At 34.2% G+C, this 21,413-nt stretch overlaps 1 protein-coding gene across 3 annotated transcripts in view; it reads left to right on the forward strand.

Annotated features, from left to right (window-relative positions):
* SNTG1 (syntrophin gamma 1) overlaps positions 1 to 21,413 on the forward strand; it is an 883,016-nt gene that overhangs the window by 592,911 nt on the left and 268,692 nt on the right. For all 3 annotated transcript variants that reach the window (XM_025394077.1, XM_025394078.1, XM_025394076.1), the window contains one exon: positions 16,555 to 16,637. In XM_025394077.1, the coding sequence (XP_025249862.1) occupies positions 16,555 to 16,637 (83 nt within the window). The remainder of the gene's footprint in view (positions 1 to 16,554; positions 16,638 to 21,413) is intronic.

The raw sequence follows: 21,413 nt of genomic DNA on the forward strand, positions 1-21,413 counted from the left end.
TCTTCTGTAGTCAAGTCTATTTTTGCTTCTAATGCCTGTGTTTTTGGTGTCCTAGTCAGGAAATAATTGCCAAATCCAGAGTCATAAAGAGTTTTCTCTAAGTTTTCTGCTAGGATTTTTTACAGTTCAAGTCTAATGTTTAGGAATTTAATTTGTTTTGAGTCAATTTCTACACATAATATCAGATAAGTGCCCAACATTCTTTTGCATGAGGATATCCAGTTTTTCCAATACAATTAATTGAAGAGAAGATTATTCTTTCCCTATTGTATAACCTTAACAAGTTTGTTTAAAATAATTTCATCACATATTGAGGGTTAATTTTAGGATTATTCTGTTTCATTGTTCTGTGTGTCTGAATTAATGCCAGTACCACGTTGTTTTGATTACTGCAGCTTTGTAGTATATCTTGAGTTCAGAAAGTGTAAAGCCCCACTCTGTTTTTCTTTCTCAAGAATTTTTTGACTATTCAGAATTAGTTGAGGTTCTATATGAATTTTAGGATAGATTTTCTATTTCTGCAACATAATAACATTGAGATTTTGATAAGGATTGCATTGAACCTATAGATTGCATTGCTTAGTATGGACATTTTAACATTAATTCTTCCAATACATTAGCATGGAATGTCTTTCCATTTATTTGTTTCATCTTTAATTTCTCAATGATGTTTTCTAGTTTTCAGTGTAAAGACTTTTAACTTTTTGGGTTAGATTATTCCTAATTATTCTTTTTGATGCTATTATAAATAAAATTGTTTTCCTTTTTTATTGTTAATGGATAGAAACAACTGATTTTTTATGTTGTCTATTCTGCAACTCCCTTAGACTTGTTTATTAGTTTTAACATTTTTGTGTGTGTTTAAACTTTATAGTTCTCTACACACAAGCTCATATCTGCAAACAAAGATAATTTTACTTCTTCTTTTGAATTTGGGTGACTTTTATTTCTTAGTCTTGCCTAATTGCTTCTGGCTATAACTTTTGGTTGCATGTTGAATAGAGGACTTGAGAGTGGGCATCCTTGCCTTATTCCTAATCTTAGAGGAAAAGCTTTCAGTTTTCCATCATTCAGTCCAGGGTTAGCTGTGGGCTTTTTATATATGAATTACCTTTATTATGTTGAGATAATTTCCTTCTGTTCCTAGCTTGTAAAATGTATTATATTTTAAATTGTGAAAACGTATTGAATTTGGCAAATGCTTTTTTCTTCATCAATTGAGGTGACTATGTGGGATTTTTTTTTTCTGCCATTCTGTTACTGTGGTGTGTTAATTACATGGATAGATTTTTTTTCATGTTGAACCATCCTTGCATTTCAGGAATAAGTCACAATTGATCATGGTGTATAATCTTTTAAATTGGTAGTTGAATTCAGTTTTTTAGTATCTTTTTGAGAACTTTTGCATTCATGTTCATCAGGAGTACTGGTTTGTAGTTTAATTTTTTTGTAGTATCTTTGTCTGGTTTTCATATCTGGGTAATGTTCACCTCAAATTGGAAACTGCTTTCCCCTCATCAAATTTTTTTTAAAGAATATGAGAAGGATCAGTGCTAATTCTTCTTTAAATGCTTGGTAAAGCTCTACAGGAAAATCATCTGGTTGTGGGCTCTTCTTTTATGTGAAGAATTTATTAATGATTCAATTTCCTTACTAGTTCTATGTCTGTCTGTATTTTTTGTTTTTCCATAATTGATTGTTGGTATGTCACGTATTTCTAGAATTTTATCTATTTTTTCTAGATTATTCAGTTTGTTGGCACATAATTGTCCACATTACTCTCTAACAATCCTTTTGGTTTTTGTGGCATCAGTTGTCATGTCTACTCTTTCATTTCTAATTTTTATTTACATTTTTTTACTTTTTGGATTAGCCTAGTCAAAGTTTTGTCATTATTGTTGATCTTTTCAATAAACCAAGTATTCGCTTAGTTGATTTTCTATATTGTCTTTCCATTTTATTTATTTCTGCTCTAATCTTTGCAATTACTCTCCTTCTGCTACCTTGGGTTTAGTTTATTTCTTTTTCTAGTTTTCGAAGGGTAAAATTTGGTTGTAGATTAGAGGTTTTTAAATTATTTTGTAACGTCCTGCTTTAACATACAAATGTTTACTGATAAAATTTTGTCTCTTAGTAACGCTTTTACTGTATCCTATGAGTTTGTGTATGTTGTGTTTCATTTTAATTTGTTGGATATTGTTTAAAATATTTTTAATTCCCTTGTGATTTCTTTTTTGACTCATTGTTCTTCAAAATTTCATTTCTTAATTTCCACTCATTTGTGTATTTTTCAATTCTCTCTCTGCTGTTGATTTCTAGTTTAATACCATTGTATCAGGAAAGATATTTGGTATGAGTACAATCTTCTTAAATTTAATAAGAATTGTTTTGTGACCACACATGTAAACTATTAGGGAGAATATTTTGTGTACACATAAGAAGAACGTATATTTCAGGCAAATGGTCTGGAGTGGACCTCCAGCAAAATCCATCAGACCTGCAGCATAGGGTCCCGATTGTTAAAAGGAAAACTAGCAAGCAGAAATAGCATCACCATCAACAAAAATGATGTCCACAAAAAAAACCATCCAAAGGCGCCAACATCAAAGACCAAAAATAGATAAATCCATGAAGATGAGGGAAATACCAGCACACAAAGGCTGCAAATTCCAAAAACCAGAGCACCACTTCTTCTCCAAAGGGTCACAACTCTTCACCAGCAAGGGAACAAAACTGGATGGAGAATGAGTTTGACAAATTGACAGAAGTAGGCCTCAGAAGGTGGGTAATAACAAACTCCTCCAAGCTAAAGGAGCATGTCTTATCCCAATGCAAGGAAGCTAAGAACTTTGAAAAAAGGTTAGAGGAATTGCTAACTAGAATCACAAGTTTAGAGAAGAACATAAATGACCTGATGGAGCTGAAAAACACAGTATAAGAACTCCGTGAAGCACACACAAGTATCAATAGCCAAATTGATCAAATGGAAGAAAGGATATCAGAGACTGAAGATTATCGTAATGAAATAAAGTGTACAGACAAGATTAGAGAAAAAAGAGTGAAAAGGAATGAACAAAGTCTCCAAGAAATATGGAACTATGTGAAAAGACCAAATCTACATTTGAATGGTGTGCCTAAAAGTGACAGGGAGAATGGAATCAAGTTGGAATACACTCGTCAGGATATTATCCAGGAGAACTTTCCCTACATAGCAAGGCAGGCCAACATTCAAATTCAGGAAATACTAAGAACACCACAAAGACACTCCTCAAGAAGAACAATCCCAGGACACATAATCATCAGATTCAGCAAGGTTGAAATGAAGGAAAAAGTGTTAAGGGCAGCCAGAGAGAAAGGTAGTGTTACCCACAAAGGGAAGCCCATCAGACTAACAGCAGATCTCTCTGCAGAAACCCTACAAGCCCGAAGAGAATGGGAGCTAATATTCAACATTCTTAAAGAAAAGAATTTTCAACCCAGAATTACATATCCAGTCAAACTAAGCTCCATAAGTGAAGGAGAAATAAAATCCTTTACAGAAAAGCAATTGCTGAGAAATTTTGTCACCACTAAATCCACCTTACAAGACCTCCTGAAAAAAAAGTGCTAAATATGGAAAGGAAAAACTGATACCAGCCACTGCAAAACTATATCAAATTGTAAAGACCACCAATGCCATTAAGGAACTGCATCAACTAATGGCAAAATAACCAGGTAGCATCATAATGACAGGATCAAATTCACACATACCAATATTAACCTTAAATGTAAATAGGCTAAATGCCCCAATTAAAAGACACAGACTGGCAAATTGGACAGAGTTAAGACCCATTGGTGTGCTGTATTCAGGAGACCCATCTCATGTGCAAACACACACATAGGCTCAAATAAAGGGATGGAGGAATATTTACCAAGCAAATGGAAAGTAAAAAAATGCAGGGGTTGCAATTCTAGTCTCTGATAAAACAGACTTTAAACCAAAAAACCAAAAAAGATCAAAAAAAGACAAAGGAGGGCATTACATAATGATAAAAGTATCAATGCAACAAGAAGAGCACCCAATATAGGAGCATCTTGATTCATAAAGCAAGTTCTTAGAGACCTACAAAGAGACTTAGACTCCCAGACAAAAATAGTGGGAGAGTTTAACACCACACTGTCAATATTAGGCAGATCAAGGGGACAGAACTCAGGACTTGAACTCAGCTCTGGAGTAAGTGGATTTAATAGACGTCTTAAGAACTCTTCACCCCAAATCAACAGAATATAAATTCTTCTCAGCACCACATCACACTTATTCTAAAGTTCACCATATAATTGGAAGTGAAACACACCTCTGCAAATGCAAAAGAATGAGAATCATAAGAAACAGTCTCTAAGATCATAAGGCTATCTAATAAGAACTCAGTATTAAGAAACTCACTCAAAACCACACAACTACATGGAAAATGAACAACCTGCTCCAGAATGACTACTGGGTAAATAACAAAATTAAGGCAGAAATAAATAAGTTTTTTGAAACCAATGAGAACAAAGACAAAACCTACCAGAATGTCTGGGACACCACTAAAGCATGTTTAGAGGGGAATTTATAGCACTAATTACCTGCAAGAGAAAGTACGAAATTTCTAAAATTGACATCCTAACATAACAATCAAAAGAGCTAGAGAAGCAAGAGCAAACAAATGTAAAAGCTATCAGAAGACAAGAAATAACTATGATTAGAGCAGAACTTAAGACGATGGAGACTCAAAAAACCTTTCAAAAAATCAATGAATCCAGGGGCTATTTTTCTTTAAAAAGATTAATATAATAGACCACTATCCAGACCGATAAAGAAGAGAGAAGAATCAAGTAGACACAATAAAAAATGATAAAGGGGATATCACTACGATCCCATAGAAATATATTACTACCATCAGAGAATACTATATACACCTCTATGCAAACAAACTAGAAAATCTAGAAGAAATGGATAAATTCCTGGACACATACACCCTCCCAAGTCTAAACCAGGAGGAAGTCGAATCCCTGAATAGGCCAATAACAAGTTCTGAAGTTGAGGCAGTAATTAATAGCCTGCCAACCAAAAAAAACCCAGGACCAGATGGGTTCACAGTCAAATTCTACCAGAGGTACTAACAGGAGCTGGTACCATTCCTTCTTAAACTATTCCAAATTATAGAAAAAGAGGGACTTTGCCCTAACTCATTTTATGAGGCCAGCATCATCCTAATACCAAAACCTGGCAGAGCCACAACAAAAAAAGAAAATTTCAGGACAATATCGCTGATATACATTGAAGAGAAAATCCTCCATAAAATACTGGCAAACTGAATCCAGCAGCACATCAAAAAGCTTATCCACCACCATCAAGCCGGCTTCATTCCTGGGATGCAAGACTGGTTAAACATATGCAAATCAATAAATGTAATTCATCACATAAACAGAACCAATGGCAAAAGCCACATAATTATCTCAATAGATGTAGAAAAGGCCTTCAATAAAATTTGACACCCTTTTATGTTAAAAACTCTCAATAATCTAGTTATTGATGGAATGTATCTCAAAATAATTAGAGCTATTTATGACAAACCCACAGCCAATATCATACTGAATGGGCAAAAGCTGGAAGCATTCCCTTTGAAAACCATCACAAGACAATGATGCCCTCTCTCACCACTCCTATTCAATGTAGTATTGGAAGTTCTGGCCAGGGCAATCAGGCAAGATAAAGAAATAGAGTATATTAAAACAGGAAAAGACGAAGTCAAATTGTCTCTGTTTGCAGATGACATGATTGCATATTTAGAAAACCCTATTATCTCAGCCCTAAATCTCCTTAAGCTGATAAGCTACTTCAGCAAAGTCTCGGGATATAAAATCAATGGGCAAAAATTACAGTCATTCCTATGCACCATTAATACACAAACAGAGAGCCAAATCATAAGTGAACTCCCATTCACAATTGCTACAAAGAGAGTAAAATACCTAAGACTACAACTTACAGGGGAAGTGATTGATCTCTTCCAGGAGAACTGCAAAACAGTGCTCAAGGAAATAAGAGAGGACACGAACAAATGGAAAAACATTCCATGTTCATGGATAGGAAGAATCAATAGAGTGAAAATGGCCATACTGCCCAAAGAAATTTATAGATTCAAGCTACCATTGACTTTCTTCACAGAATTAGAAAAAACTATGTTCAGTCTCATATGGAACCAAAGAAGAGCCCATAGAGCCAAGAGCATCCTAAGCAAAAGAACAATACTGGAGGCATCATGCTACCTGACTTCAAACAATGTTACAAGGCTATAGTAACAAAAATGGCATGGTACTGGTAACAAAACAGGTATATAGACCAATGGAACAGAACTGAGGCCTCAGAAATAGCCACACATCTACAACCATCTGGTCTTTGACAAACCTGACAAAAACAAGCAATGGGGAAAAGATTCCCTATTTAATAAATGGTACTGGGAAAACTGGCTAGCCATATGCAGAAAACTGAAAATGGACCTCTTCCTTAAACCTTGTACAAAAATTAACTCACGATGGATTAAAGACTTAAACATAAGATCTAAAACCAGAAAAACCCTAGAAGAAAACCTAGGCAATACCATTCAGGGCATAGGCATGGGCAAAAACTTCATGACTAAAACACCAAAAGCAATGGCAACAAAAGCCAATATTGACAAAAGGGGTCTAATTAAACTAAAGAGCTTCTGCACAAAAAATAAACTATAATCATGGTGAACAGGCAACCCACAGAATGGGAGAAAAAGACAAAGGGCTGATATCCAGAATCTATGAGGAACTTAAATTTACAAGAAACAAACAATGCCATCAAAAAGTGGGCAAAGGATATGAACAGACACTTCTCAAAAGAAGACATTTATGTGGCCAACAAACGTATGAAAAAAAGCTCATCATCACTGGTCATTAAATAAATGCAAATCAAACACAATGAGATACCATCTCATGTCAGTTAGAATGGCGATCATTTAGAAGTCAGGAAACAACAGATGCTAGGGAGGATTTGGAGAAACAGGAACGCTTTTACACTGTTGGTGCAAGTGTAAATTAGTTCAACCATTGTGGAAGACAAGGTGGCAATTCCTCAAGGATCTAGAACCAGAAATACGATTTGTCCCAGCAATCCCTTTACTGGGTATATACCCAAAGGAATATAAATAATTCTACCATAAAGACATATGCATACTTCTGTTTATTGTAGCATTATTTACAATAGCAGAGACATGCAACCAACCCAATTGCCCATCAATGATAGACTGGATAAAGAAAAGTGGCGCATATACACCATAGAATACTATGCACCCATAAAAAGGATGAGTTCATTTCCTTTGAGGGACATGGATGAAACTGGAAACCATCACTCTCAGCAGACTAATGCAGGAACAGAAAACCAAGCACTGCATGTTCTCACTCATAAGTGGGAGTTGAACATTTGGGAACACATGGACACAGGGAGGGGAACATCACACACAAGGGCCTGATGGTGGGTGGAAGTCTAGGGGAGGGATAGCATTAGGAAAAATACCTAATGTAGATGATGGGTTGATGGGTGCAGCAAACCACCATGGCACGTGCATAGCTATGTAACAAACCTGTATTTCCTGCACATGTACCCCAGGGCTTGAAGTATAATAATAAAAAAAAATACCTTTTGCTAAAACATGCTAAGAATCATCTGAACCTTCACTGAGTTGCAGCCTTTTTGTTAGTCTCTATATTGATGGAGATGCTGACTGATCAGAGTGGTGGTCGCTGAAGTTTGGAATGGCTATGATAATTCCTTGAAATAGACAACAATGAAGTATGTCACATTCATTAACTCTTCCTTTCATGAAAGATTTCTCTGTAACATGTAATAGTCTTGGGGCATTTTACCCATATTAGAACTTCCTTCAAAATTAGTCAATCTTCTTAAACTCTGCAACCATTTTATCAACTAAGTTTATGTAATATTCCACATATTTTATTGTCATTTCAACAATGTTCATAGCATCTTCACCAAGAATAGATTCCATCTCAAGAAAACACTCATGAGATTGGAACAATTCATTCACCTCTTCAAGCTCTACTTCTGATTGTAATTCTTCAGCTATTTCCTTCACATCTACACTTACTGCCTCCACTTGAGAAGTCTTGAATTCCTCAAAGTCACCCATGAGGGTTGGCATCAGTTTCTTCCAAATGCCTCTTAATATTGATATTTTGACCTACTCCCATCAATATTAATCATGAATATTCTTTATAGTATCAACAATGGAGAATCCTTTCTAGAAGGTTTTCAACTGACTTTGCCTAGATCCATCAGAGTAATCCCCATCGACAGCAGCTATCCTTTTATTAAAAATATTTATTAAATAATATGATATGAAACTTTGAAATTCCTTTTTGATCCACGGACTGCAGAATGGATTTTGTGTTAGCAGGCATGAGAACTACATTAATTTTGTCCATCTTCATCAATACTCTTGGGTGACCAGGTGCATTGTCAATAAGCAGTAATTATTGGAAAGGAATGTGTTTTGATGTGTGTTTCAGGGTGTGTGTGTGTGTGTGTGTGTTTGTGTGTTTGTGTGTTTCTGAGCAGTAGGTCTCAACAGTGGACTTAAATATTCAGTAAACCTTGCTATAAACAGATACACTGCCATCTAGGCCTTGTTGTTCCATTTCTAGAGCACAGGCAGAGTAGATTTAACATAATTATTAAGGGACCTATCCATGCCCTAGGATTTCAGAACAGTAGATAAAAATGGAATTCAACTGATAGCAGCTGCATTAGACCCTAACAAGAGAGTTCACTGAAGTTTGGAAGGCAGACATTGACTTCTTTTTATTTTTTTTGAGACAGAGTCTCATTCTGTCACCCAGGCTGGAGTGCAGGGGTGTGATTTGCACTCACTTCAGCCTCTGCCACCAAGGTTCTATCTATTCTTCTGCCTCAGACTCCCAAGTAGCTGGAAATACAGGTACGCACAGTTTATTTTTGTATTTTTAGGAGAGTCGGGATTTCAATGTGTTGGCCAGGATGGTCTTGATCTCCTGACCTTGTGATCTGCCTGTCTCAGCCTCCCAAAGTGCTGGGATTATAGGCGTGAGCCACCGTGCCTGGCGTGACTTCCTTCTACCTAAGAAAGTCTTAGATGTCATCTTCTTCTAATATGAGGCTCTTTAATGGATACATCAAAAATCTGTTTTTTAGTGAAGATGCATTCAGCATTGATCCCAGCCCTAGTTACAGCTTCTAAAGCTCCTGCAAGAGCACTTGTTTCTTCATCTTGTAATTTTATATATGGTGACAGTGTCTTTTCTTGAGTCCCATAAAGCAACATTTGCTATCTTCAAACTTTCATTTCTGTACTTTCTTCACCTCTCAGCCTTTATAGAATTGAAGAGAGTTAGTATCTTGCTCTGTATTAAGATTTAGCTTAAGGGAATGCTGTGGCTGGATTGATCTACCCAGGCCACTAAAACTTTCTCCTTATCAGTAATAAGAGTGTTTTGCTTCAACATATACGTGTTCACTGGTGTAGCACTTTTACCTTCCTTCAAACACTTTCCCTTTGCATTCACAACTTGGCGAACTGGCAGAAGTTTGTTTTTTGGCTTATCTTGGCTTTCAATATGCCTTCTTCACTAGGCTATTCTTTTTTAGCTTGTGATTTGAAGTGAGAGATTTGCAACTCTTTCTTTTACTTGAGCACTTAGAGGCCATTGTAGGGTTATTCATTGTTCTAATTTCAATATTATTGTATCTTAGGGAATATGGAGGCCCAAGGAGAGGGAGAGAGATGGGGAACAGATGGTGAGTTGAGCTGTCAGAACACATACAACATTTATTCATTAAGTTCCTTGCCTTACGTGGCATGGTTTGTGAAGCTCCAAAAGAATTACAATAGAAATGTAAATGATGACTGATCACAGATCACTATACCACGTAAAATAATAATGAAAAATTTGAAATACTGTGAGAATTACCAAAATGTGATACAGAGACATAAAGTGACCACAAACTATTATAAAAACAGCATATAGATCTGCTGGATGCAGGGTTGACATAAACCTTCAATTTATAAAAAATCTGTGAAGCAAAATCAAGCAAAATGTAATAAAATGAGGTATGTCTGTACTTGGATATTGGTTTTTAAATCCATTTAACCACTTTATGTCTGTGGTTTTGGAAGTTTATTCCACTTATGTTTAAATAATTGCTGATAAGGATGCACTTACTACTGTCATTTTGTTGTGTTCTGTATATCTTATAGTAACATTGTCTCTCTTTTCCTCTGTAGCTACTTTCATTTGTTTCCTTGTTTTTTGTAGTTCCATGCTTTGATCCTTTTATCAATTTCTTTTCTGTATCCTTTATAGGTATTTCTGTGACTTTTATTAGTATTGCATAGAACAAACTATAACAATTTATTTTAAATGGATAATAACTTAATAACAGTATAAAGATCTTACTCCTTTACATCCCCTCCCCACCTTCTATACCATATACTGGTTTCACGTTAGTGTCTCTGTTGGGGAATGAAATACAGAGATTTCTATCCCACAATTTTGCTGTTATTAATTCCCTTTTACCTATTTTTAATGGACAAATATACTTGTTAAATTATTATTTTCTGTTAAAAATAAGTCACCTAGGCAAGAAATAATTGTAAGTTAATACACTTTATTAAATACTATTAACCTTTTTTAAATAAGTGAATTTAAACTGATAGCTCCATGTCAATCACATACACTACCTTATAATTACAACTTGTTATATTTTAGATCACTTAACCCGCTTGTATAGGTATAGTTGTGCCACAGATTCCACATCTGTGAATTTAGCCAACCGCAAATCAAAATTATTAATTAAAATACTACACGACAATAAAAATAATACAAATAAACAGTACAGTATAACAACTACATACATATCATTTGCATTGCATTTGGTATTATATGCAGTCTAGAAATGATTTAAAATATACTGAAGGATGTGCATAGGCTATATGCAAATACTACATCATTTTATATAAGGGACTAGAGCAGATGTGAATTTTGGTATGTGCAGGGTGTCCTGGAATCAATCTCCCTGGGAGGAATGACTGTATAGTTATTTTTCACAGTTTTGTCATTTAAATTCTGTACCACAATAAAAATTACTATGAACACACCTTCATTATTCTGTATTTGTCTACATCTACCTTTACCAGAGGATATTATTTTTTATATGCATTTCTGTTTCTGTCTAGTGTTCTTTTATTTCAACTTGAAGAACTCTCTTTAGCATTTTTTGTAAAAGAGTTCTAGTGGTGATGAAGTCCCATGGTTTTTGTTTATTTAGGAAGATCTTTATTTCTCCTTCACATTTATTAACAGGTTTGCTGGGTATAGTATTCTAGATTGGCTGATTTTATTTTTCTTTCAGCACTTTGAATATATCATCCCACCCCTATCTCCCTATAATGTTTCTGCTGAGAAATGTGTTGATCTATGAGATCTTCCTTTTACCTGCAAAAGTGCATTTTTTTTTCTTGCAGCTTTCAAGATTATCTGTTTTATCTGTTACTTTTGACAGTTTGATAATAGTGGGTTTCAGGGTGAGTCTTTTTAGGTTCATCCTAGTTGGAGATCTTCAAGTTTCTTGTATTGAATGTTCATTTCCTTCCTCAGATTTGGGACACTTTTGAAAATTGTTTATTTGAATAAGCTCTTTGCCCATCTCCTTCTTTTTTTCGGACTTCTATAAAGTGTATATTGGTCTGCTTGATGGTGTCATATAAATCTGTTAGCATTTTTTCACTTTTCCTAATTCTAATTTCTTTTTATTCCTCAAACGTCATGCCTTTGAATTCATTTACTCCTTCTTCTGCTTGATAAAATCTGCTGTTGATATTCTCTAGTGAATATTGTACTTCATTATTATATTCTTCAGCTTCAGAATTTCTGTTTTTTTAAATCTTTTCCATAGTTTTTGATATTTTCAGTTTGTTCATGCATAATTTTTCTAATTTTATGTAGCTATCTGTGTTTTTGCTTTTAGCAAATTGAGCTTTTTTAAGATGATTATTTTGTGTTTTTAAAGACAATTTATAGACCATAGTTTCCAGTTGGTTTCTGGTGGTTTCTTTTGTTTCTCTGTTGCTTCATATGTCTGTGCTATTATTTTTTTCTGGGATTTGTGAATTTGAAAAAATCAGCCATGTCTCTTAGACTTTTTCTAACTGATTTCACACAGGAAAAGAACTTCACCAATCAGCCTGGGTAAAGTGTCTCCCAAACATTTTTAGGGGATTCATCTTCTCTGGGCATGTAAAATCCCAATAGAGAGGTTTATTGGTTTCTTTTTCCCAACCTTATAATTACTATTTCCTTTGCTCTCTGGCTGCAGAACTGCAGGTTCTCTAGTATTGCAGTGAGCCCCTGAACTCTTCTGTGTTCTCTGAGCCTCAGGCATCCAGAGTATGCTATTTCTATCAGTGCACCCAGTCAGTGACATAGAAACCAGACCCTTGTGCACTCCCCAAAAAACCAGAACATTGGATGGGCATTTTTTGCTTTTCTTCCACTCTAGAGAGTGACTGCAAGTTTGACATTTACTTCTGATCACACCAAGTTGTTCTGACTTAGTGGATGGGCTGTCATGGGTGAAACAAAATGGCCTTTTTACCCATTTTTAATGTGGCTGTTCTTGGCTTTGACCTTAGCTGTGTTACTGTGACTTATTAACTAGTTTCTCGAGTACTCTTTAAAGCTTTTTGAACTATATATTGTTGCAAAGTTGGTATCTCTATGGGAAGCAAGGTCTGGGGTTTCTATTCCACCATCTTTCTGAACTACACCAAAGTTAGCATATACATATATATATATATGTATGTGTGTGTGTGTATATATATACACATATATGTGTGTGTATATATATACATATGTATGTATACATATTTTGACATGGAGTCTCGCCCTGTCACCAGGCTCACTGCAACCTCCACCTCCTGGGTTCAAGCGATTCGCCTGCTCAGCAACCCGAGTAGCTGGGACCACAGGTGTTCACCACCACACTCGGCTAATTTTTGTATTTTTAGTAGACACTGGGTTTCACCGTGTTGGCTAGGATGGTCTCTATCTCCTGTACTTGTGATCTGCCCGCCTCATCCTCTCAAAGTGCTAGGATTACAGGTGTGAGCCACCGTGCCCGGCGCAAAGTCAGCATATTTTTAAACAACTCCCACTGTCCTCCCCAGCAATGTATACAAGCACTGGTTGCCCTACATTCTTTCCAATATTTGATGCTCAAATATTTTTTTTCCAGTCATTCTATTGAGTGCACAGTGAAATCTTATTGTAGTTTTAATTTATATTTTCCTGATGACTAATAATAATTATTTCCATATTGTGTGATTATTGGCCATTTGCATATCTTATTTTGGGAAGCTTCTGTTCAAAGCTTTTCCCTGTTTTTCTATTGGTATGTTCTTTTTACTATTACAGTGCATGAGTTTTTAAAAATATTGTCTATATAAGCCTTTTGCCAGTGATATAAATTACAAAGATTTTCTCTTAGTCTTTGTATAACTACATTTTTCACTTGAGGTTGTCTTTGTTAACAGAAGCTTTATTTACTTTTATTGTTTTCGTATCCTCCCTAAGACATACTTGCCTACCCCAAGGTTGCAAAGATATTTTTTCTTATTTTCCTCTAGAGGGTTTGTTGCTTTAGCTTTTATGTTTACATTTATAATGTATCTTATATTTTTGTGCATCTTAGATAAGAATCAATTGTGTGTGTGTATTTGATATATGTATACATATGATTATTATTTGATCATACATGTTTGGATCTATTTTGGGATACTTTGTTATTTCCACTAATTTACATGTCTATTTTTTAAATGAAAATCACATTGTTTATTATTGTAACATATTCTAAAGTGACCTAGAATAGCTTCTTCAACTTTACAATTTGTAAAGACTGTTTGGCTATTCTACATCTATTGTATTGCTGCATATATTTTAGAAATAACATGCCACTTTGTATAAAAAGTGTATTGGAATTTTGAAAGGAACTAAATTAAATTTATAAACAATTTGGAAATTAACCCCTTAATAACTTTAAGTCTTAGTCGATGAACATGATATACCTTTTCATTTTTTTTTCTCAGCAATATATTAGTCTTTTTAATTTGGAATTATTGCATATCTTTCATTACATTTACTTATATGCATTTTATGTTTTAATTTTATTGTAAATAATATTTTAAAATTTCATTGTCCATTTGTTTATTGCCAGCACATAAAATGTAATTTAACTTCATATATTAACATATTGCACAATAGCATAATTTTATTATTAATTCTAGAAAGACTTTTCTGCATTCTTAATGTTTTCCTACATATACAATTGTGTTATCTGCAAATAAGGTTTTGCTTTTTCCTTTCCAATCTACATTTCTTTAATTCTTTTGACTTTCCTGTTGCAGTGGCTAAGACCTCCATTTTATTTTGAACAACACGTTAACAGTAGACATCCCTTTCTTTCTCTTGATGTTGGCAGGGAATAATCCAGATTTTTTTTTTCTCTCATTAATTAGGGTATTGGATATAAGTTTTTAAAGATGTTCTTTATCAGATAGAGGAGCACTTCTATTCCTAGAACTCTGAAGTTTTTAATTTGCTTTTTTCAAAAAAAATTGATGATTAATTGTCTCAAATATTTTGCTGCATACATTGAAATATTATGTATATGTTTTCATTCTTTAGCCTTTTGATATGGTAAATGTTTAAAATGGATTTTGAATGTAAAACCAAGCTTGCATTTCTAGAATAAATACCACTTACTTGGTCATGATGTGATATATTTTTCATATAGTACTAGGTTCGGTTTGCTAATATATTGTTTACTTTTTTTGTGTGTATGTCCATGAGACTTGATAGTCTCTTTCTTCTTTTGTAAGTTTTGGTTGGATTTTTTTTTTTAATTTATTTGTTCACTCCAACTAAGTTGTCAATTTCTTTCATGAAGTTATTTATCATGTCCTCTCATTATTCCTTTTAACATCCGTTAGCTCTCAGTAATGACCCCTCCTTCATTCCTGATATTGAAAACTTTTATTTTCTTACTTTTCTTTTCTAATTTTTTTTTTTGCTGTGGGTTTATCTGATTTATTAGTGTCCCTAAAGATCTGATATTTGTCTCAATTAATTTTGTTTATTATTTTCTCTTTTCTATTTAATTTTTTCCCAGTTTTATTTTTATTATTTATTTATTTTGTTTGTTTGTTTCTTTTGCTTTGGTTTAGTTTGCGCCTCCATTCTTAAGTTCTTAAGAGCATTAAGTTTACCTACCTTCCTTTTGTGTATGTATTTAAACATTTAAATTTCACTCAAATGACTGCTTAAGATTCATTCACAGAGTTTGATATGTTGTATTTTTATTTTGTTCAGTTCAAAATGTATATGCTTTAAAGTAATATGTATATACATTTGTTTTAAAGTAATACATATATACATTAAAATGTTGTAGAAGATACAAATGCAAATAAACTGCACAAGAAAAATAACTAAAATAACTAAAACATAGTGTGATATTTCTTACAGTTTAAAGGTTAGAAAAATTATATCCAGATCAGTATAGCAAGAAGGCCTATGTTTCCCTTCTTAGTTCCAGGAAAATTACAGAATGTTAGAGTAATAAAAGAGAGGAAAAATATCATTTTTTTAGCACATTGACTATTATGTATGTACTGTTCCCTATGACATATGATGTTTGAAATCAAGTATAATATTTCAAATGTAAATTGAGAATCAATTATATTTATGGGTAATATTTATAAACATTTGTAACTTTAAAAAATATCTTCAGAAAAATCAAGTAATCAGAAGTCAGGAACTATGTATAGTAATTGTGACTCTAATACTTACTAAACTGGGAAATCTTAGAAAACGACAAATCTTTAAGGCATTACTCATCTTTAAAAAATAGATATTAGTAGGTATCTCATTAAAATCTAATATGAAGTTTTTTCATTGCAATTATACAAAATTTGATGATTTTAATGATTACTTGAATACAAACTAAGAGTACCTATAAAAACAGAGAATATGCAAACATTTTTGCATCATGGAAAATTATAGTTTCTAAGGGTAGGATTTACCAGTTGGTTGAAATACGACATTAAATAGAACTTTGTAGACAACCAAAATCTTGCATTATTGTAAGTACGATTTCTAAAAGCAAGCCACTTTAGTTAATCAAACAAAATAATACTTTTAATAAGGCTGTACATTTTCCTTAATAAAGTCTTAATGTTTCTGAAATCAAAGACAAATTTTTGTGAGTCTCTTTTAGTGCCCAGATATCTGCAGTCACTTGGCTTACTTGCAAAACTCTGGCTTTATTATAACCGAAATAAAATTGTATTGTAATATCTGATTTACTTGATATTATTGAGTATCCTTGAAAGTTTAATGGAATGCATAAGTTTAGAAAGGTATGGCATTCTCACCAGTGGAATATTATGATTTTGTCTCCTGCAGGTGCTCCAAGTGACCAGAGCAGTGGCACCTCCTCTCCTCTCTGTGACAGTGGCTTACATCTCAACTACCACCCCAATAATACAGTAAGATGACCCAGGCACAGCTCAGATTAATAAGGAGATAACACATAGTTTGTAAAAACTGCTAGTGAATCTGATTTATGTGATAGATAGGAAATCCCTGGTTGCATAATCATTTAAGTATTATGATAAACAAGAAATGGAAAATAAATAGGTCAGGGTTTTTATGCCATTTTTTCCCCTCTCAAGTCTGTACGGATTAAGTTCTTTTTAAGCAATAGATACTATTAACTTGGGGAGGTCACTGGGAATGTATAATATCATACAATCATTTTAGAAAATTGCACATTACATGTGATTTCAGGTTCAAAATGCTTTGATATTAGTTTTACCACTTTTTTCTTTTGAAATTACTTAACTAAAAGTACCTATTTAATTTGCCATTTGTTAGGAATTTTTAGCCAACTTTACGCACAGTAAGCAATCACTGCAGTGAGAAAATCCGATTCACACATTATTTTAACATGCAATGAACGTTTATACATGTATTTAGTAAAAGTTAAAATTAACCTTTGTTTTGTAGATATTTAATAAAATTTTAATCTTTGTTTTCTACTTGCATTTTGAGTAAATTGATTTTAATATTTTATAAATATTTTTGAAGTTCCTTGTATTTCATCCTTCAAAACACTCACACATTCTTTAAGAAATAATTTTTTCTGGTTACAAGCACATCTAAAAATCATCTTGCATGCTTACAAACATGAAGAGAAGCAGAGGTGACCTTAAGCAGAATTTTTTCGTTCTATTCCACATATTATGGTACAGACTTCATGTAGTTTCTTCTACCGACTCGTATGATTCATACTGCATTTGAAATTTTTGTCAAAATAGTGGCATTTTAGTTCAAAGCAATCTTTTTGAACATCTTCAGTCCTGAATGGCCTTCACTGTACCTGATTTCCCCAGTATTACTCTTTAGCTGAGAACCTTAGGCCCTCAAGTTGTCGACTTTTTTCCATCATAAAAAGACATTTGCCAAGACAAAAGGTTATCTGTGCAACTGTAAGGATATTTTAGGATATTTTCTAAAACCAGCCTCAGCTGGATATATTTCATGTGACCATCTTTGAAACCATTTTTTTTTTTTTTTTTTTTTTTGCCAGAGAAGTAATTGCCACACAAAAAGGGGCATTTAAAACCACAATACAGCATGACTGGAGTGACTTAAAATTTATGAGGAAATGTACAGGTTTCCTAATGAAACACTTAGATATACAATGAAGTTTTTTACCTCTTGATTTTGTAATTGCTGTGCTCACCTTCCCTCCCAATCTAGCTGCCTTCGATAATTTCAATGCCCTTCTGGTGCACCTGCCCTCAGTAGCTGGAGGTGTTGGCTGTGCCCATTCACAGCTGATCCCTCTTCTCTGGATCCCCTTTGCCTGGGAGTCAGAGCTCATCTGGGTGTTGGGCACTACATGCCCTGCTTCCATCAGTCCTGAGAGGTTGCTCCTGAGAGTGACCCTACACATGTCCCTCAAACAAGAATTTCCATCTCAACTCTGATCCTAAGACAGAAACAAGAGCACACTTACTTCAGAGTGGGAGAAAGCTGTTTGGAGCTGTTTTGTTCTAGGTCTTGTCTCATACCCTTGAACTCCTGTATAATAATGAGAAGCAGAGGAGTCTGAATGGCAGGTCTAAGGGTAGAAATCATTCTGGTTTGTCTTTAACCCATTCCATTGACATATAGAAAAATGTGTACAGAATAATGTCCTTCCTTAGAAAACTACAATTACAGCAAGAAAATCACTCCAATTCTATAACATGACTGATCCCAAATAAATTCAGTTTTATAAAATTAAAAATAAAGCAACTGTTACAAATTCCTCTTACTGGAGCTATGTCTTCCCATTTCCAGAGGCACATTTTATTAACCTTTGAGCATTAGAATTGAACATTCTTTTGACATTGCTGAAGATATTTCAGTGTAAGGCAATTGAAAGTATTTATCATGATGCTATAGAGAATAATAATAAAAAATATGGAAACAAAACAAAGTATATTCAAAATAAAGACAAAAGTCTCAATACATATCAATTAAATGCATTTTTGTTGAGAACTTACTCTGTGGAAACACCCCTCCATTATACTTTGGGGAACAGTTAAATATGATTTTAACACAAGAACAGTAAGATCCAGATCTGTAGACCAAAGCATAAAATTAACTATAACATAAGCAGAAAAAAGAAGAATGAGTAGCAGCATTCTAATAACAGAGGTAAAGAGCTGTAGAGACTTTGAACATCTGACTAAAAAATTCAAAGTAAGTTGAGAGACTACAAACCAAGTGTGTGCTTTGTTGCCCACACGGGAGACTAACCTGCAATGGTAATCAGACCATGCAGGCTTGCACAGCCAGGGAGAGCACGTGCTGTTCCTTCTGTATCTTGAATAAGCTTTGATAGAGGAATGGCGAGTGGAGAACACCTCTACTCAGAGGTGTCCAAAATTTGGAGAGGTCAAAGACATGAAATAACAAGACAGTGAGCACTCGGAAGGAAGAGTGCATTGTGAGGCAAGTTTTCTTTCCGGAGAATATGTGTATATTATAGACAGTCTACTTAAAAGAAACATTTGATTCTCTGATGTGTCTTAATTCTCAGTTCTATCCTAGGCTCACAAACTGCCTTTTCAATGTCTATACCTTGATCTGAAGCAAATTTTGAGTATTTATTATTCTGGTTTTCTAAGATGTCCTTACTGTATTTTAAGGCAACATTTTAAGTCTAAGGGGAAATAAAGGATTATAATATATTAACATCATTCCACCATCCTACATAAAAATATCATCTATTCTTTCTAAGGATGCACAACATCACTAATTTTAAGGGATATGAAAGTCACTTGTTTTGCCAACCCAGACCTTGGCTCCTCAGCCCCAGCCCAGATTCACTGAACTTCTCTTTTGAAATGGAGTAGAAGGATTTGTTTTGTCCTTACCAGAAGATTCTGATTCAGATAATCAGCCAAGCAGACTGAGAAACATTTTTCTTAACTGTACACTTTTAATTAATACATCCTATGCTGCCAAATCCTTAATAAAATCTGGGTCAGCAGTTTGCCCTGTGTGCAGTTCTGTTTTGGTAAGATAGTTGTTCTTGAGTTTATAGTGTGGCATGTGTAAAATTTTGGGAAAAGAGCAAGGAAACATAAATGCTTCTTTTTCCAATCACATTATTAATATTTTAGGAAACAACGTTTTTGACATTGTAAAGTAGAGCTATTGAAAAACAGTCATGGTTCTCAAAAGCATAAAAGTAGTTGTGTTTTTAGACTATCTTTTGTGCAAAAATAAATCTGACTGCTATTCCAAAATATGATCAGAAAGTAAATTTATATTCTATTTACATAAATAAAATAAGTAAAGAGAAAAATTCTTTAAAGGATAACTTATCTTCCACTGTAAATAACAGGTCTATAATATGAAATATATCAACTCTGTTTAGTCAAATAACTGAAGAGGGACTTATTACATATTTCTTATAAACAAGAAACATAAGAAAGTGACATATTTATACCTTTGGTACGTAAAGGCATCAAATCAAGATGCCACAGAAAGAATGTCAAAGGCCACATATATTTTCATACTTGCCAATCTATGAAATGGACTGCTATGGTTTGTAAAACCTACCATATTCATGTATTGGTGATTAGTCAGTCCCCAACATCTCATTATCCATGTCTTTAACAATCTTTGACATATTCTGTCCCATTTATTGATGAAACACAAAATTTGAGGGAAATTATTATTGTATTTTATGAAAGATGAGAAATTATCTTTAAATAATATACTTGAAGATATATAACTAAAATGTGAAATAATCAAGTAAAAAAATCCAAATTATTTTCCATTGTTTCACCTCTGATTATGAGTGTTGAATGTTAAATGTGCTGCAGTAGATCTGTTGGCTCTCCTATCAAAGAGCTGTTAGTCTAAGTGAATCTTGGGGGTGCCCTTTGCTGGCTGGGCAACTTGGGTAGATTGTTTACTATAGAACTCAGGAATGCATGTGTGTACTGGGGTTCTGGGAAGGAGTTTCAGTCATTGCCAACATGAACCTTGCTTTGTGCAGCTGGGTGGGTCCTGGGCCACTTGCAATCCCTGTGGACATCTCTGACCTGGCCACAGAAACCTAGTTGGTTTACCCAAGCCTGCCACGCAGTATTATTGCTTCCTCATGTTCCCTCATGATGAAAAGGTGAGAAGTAATAATAAAATGCTTCTTAAGAAAACCTTCTTGGCTCACACCTGTAGTCCCAGCACTTTGGGAGGTCAAGGCAGGCAGATCACTTGAGGTCAAGAGTTCAAGACCAGCCCGGCAAACATGGTGAAACCCCGTCTATACTAAAAATACAAAAATTAGCCAGGTCTGGTTGTGGGCATCTGTAATCTCAACTACTTGGGGGGGCTGAGGCAGGAGGATCACTGGAACCCCAGTGGCAGAGGTTGCAGTGAGCTAAGATCATGCCATGCACTTCTAAGTGATAGAGTGAGACCCTGTCTCAAAAAATAAAAAATAAAAATAAAAAAACTTTCTGTTTTTCCCTTCAAATATGAACATAGTAAGAGCTTTGTTTTCAAAGATGTTGCAAGTGGTGTAAGTCAAGCACTTAGTACAGGCAAGTATTATTAAAACTACTATTAAATAGTAACAGTAATATTCCTAAACATGTCCTCCCTAAAAGTTCCATGTTTAGAAACAATTTTGCCCATTATTTGAGCTTATTATTTTTGAGAATACATTATTTGATACTTTTTACTTACAGCTACCA

This window comes from Theropithecus gelada, chromosome 8 (assembly GCF_003255815.1).
Source record: "Theropithecus gelada isolate Dixy chromosome 8, Tgel_1.0, whole genome shotgun sequence".
NCBI lineage: Eukaryota > Metazoa > Chordata > Mammalia > Primates > Cercopithecidae > Theropithecus > Theropithecus gelada.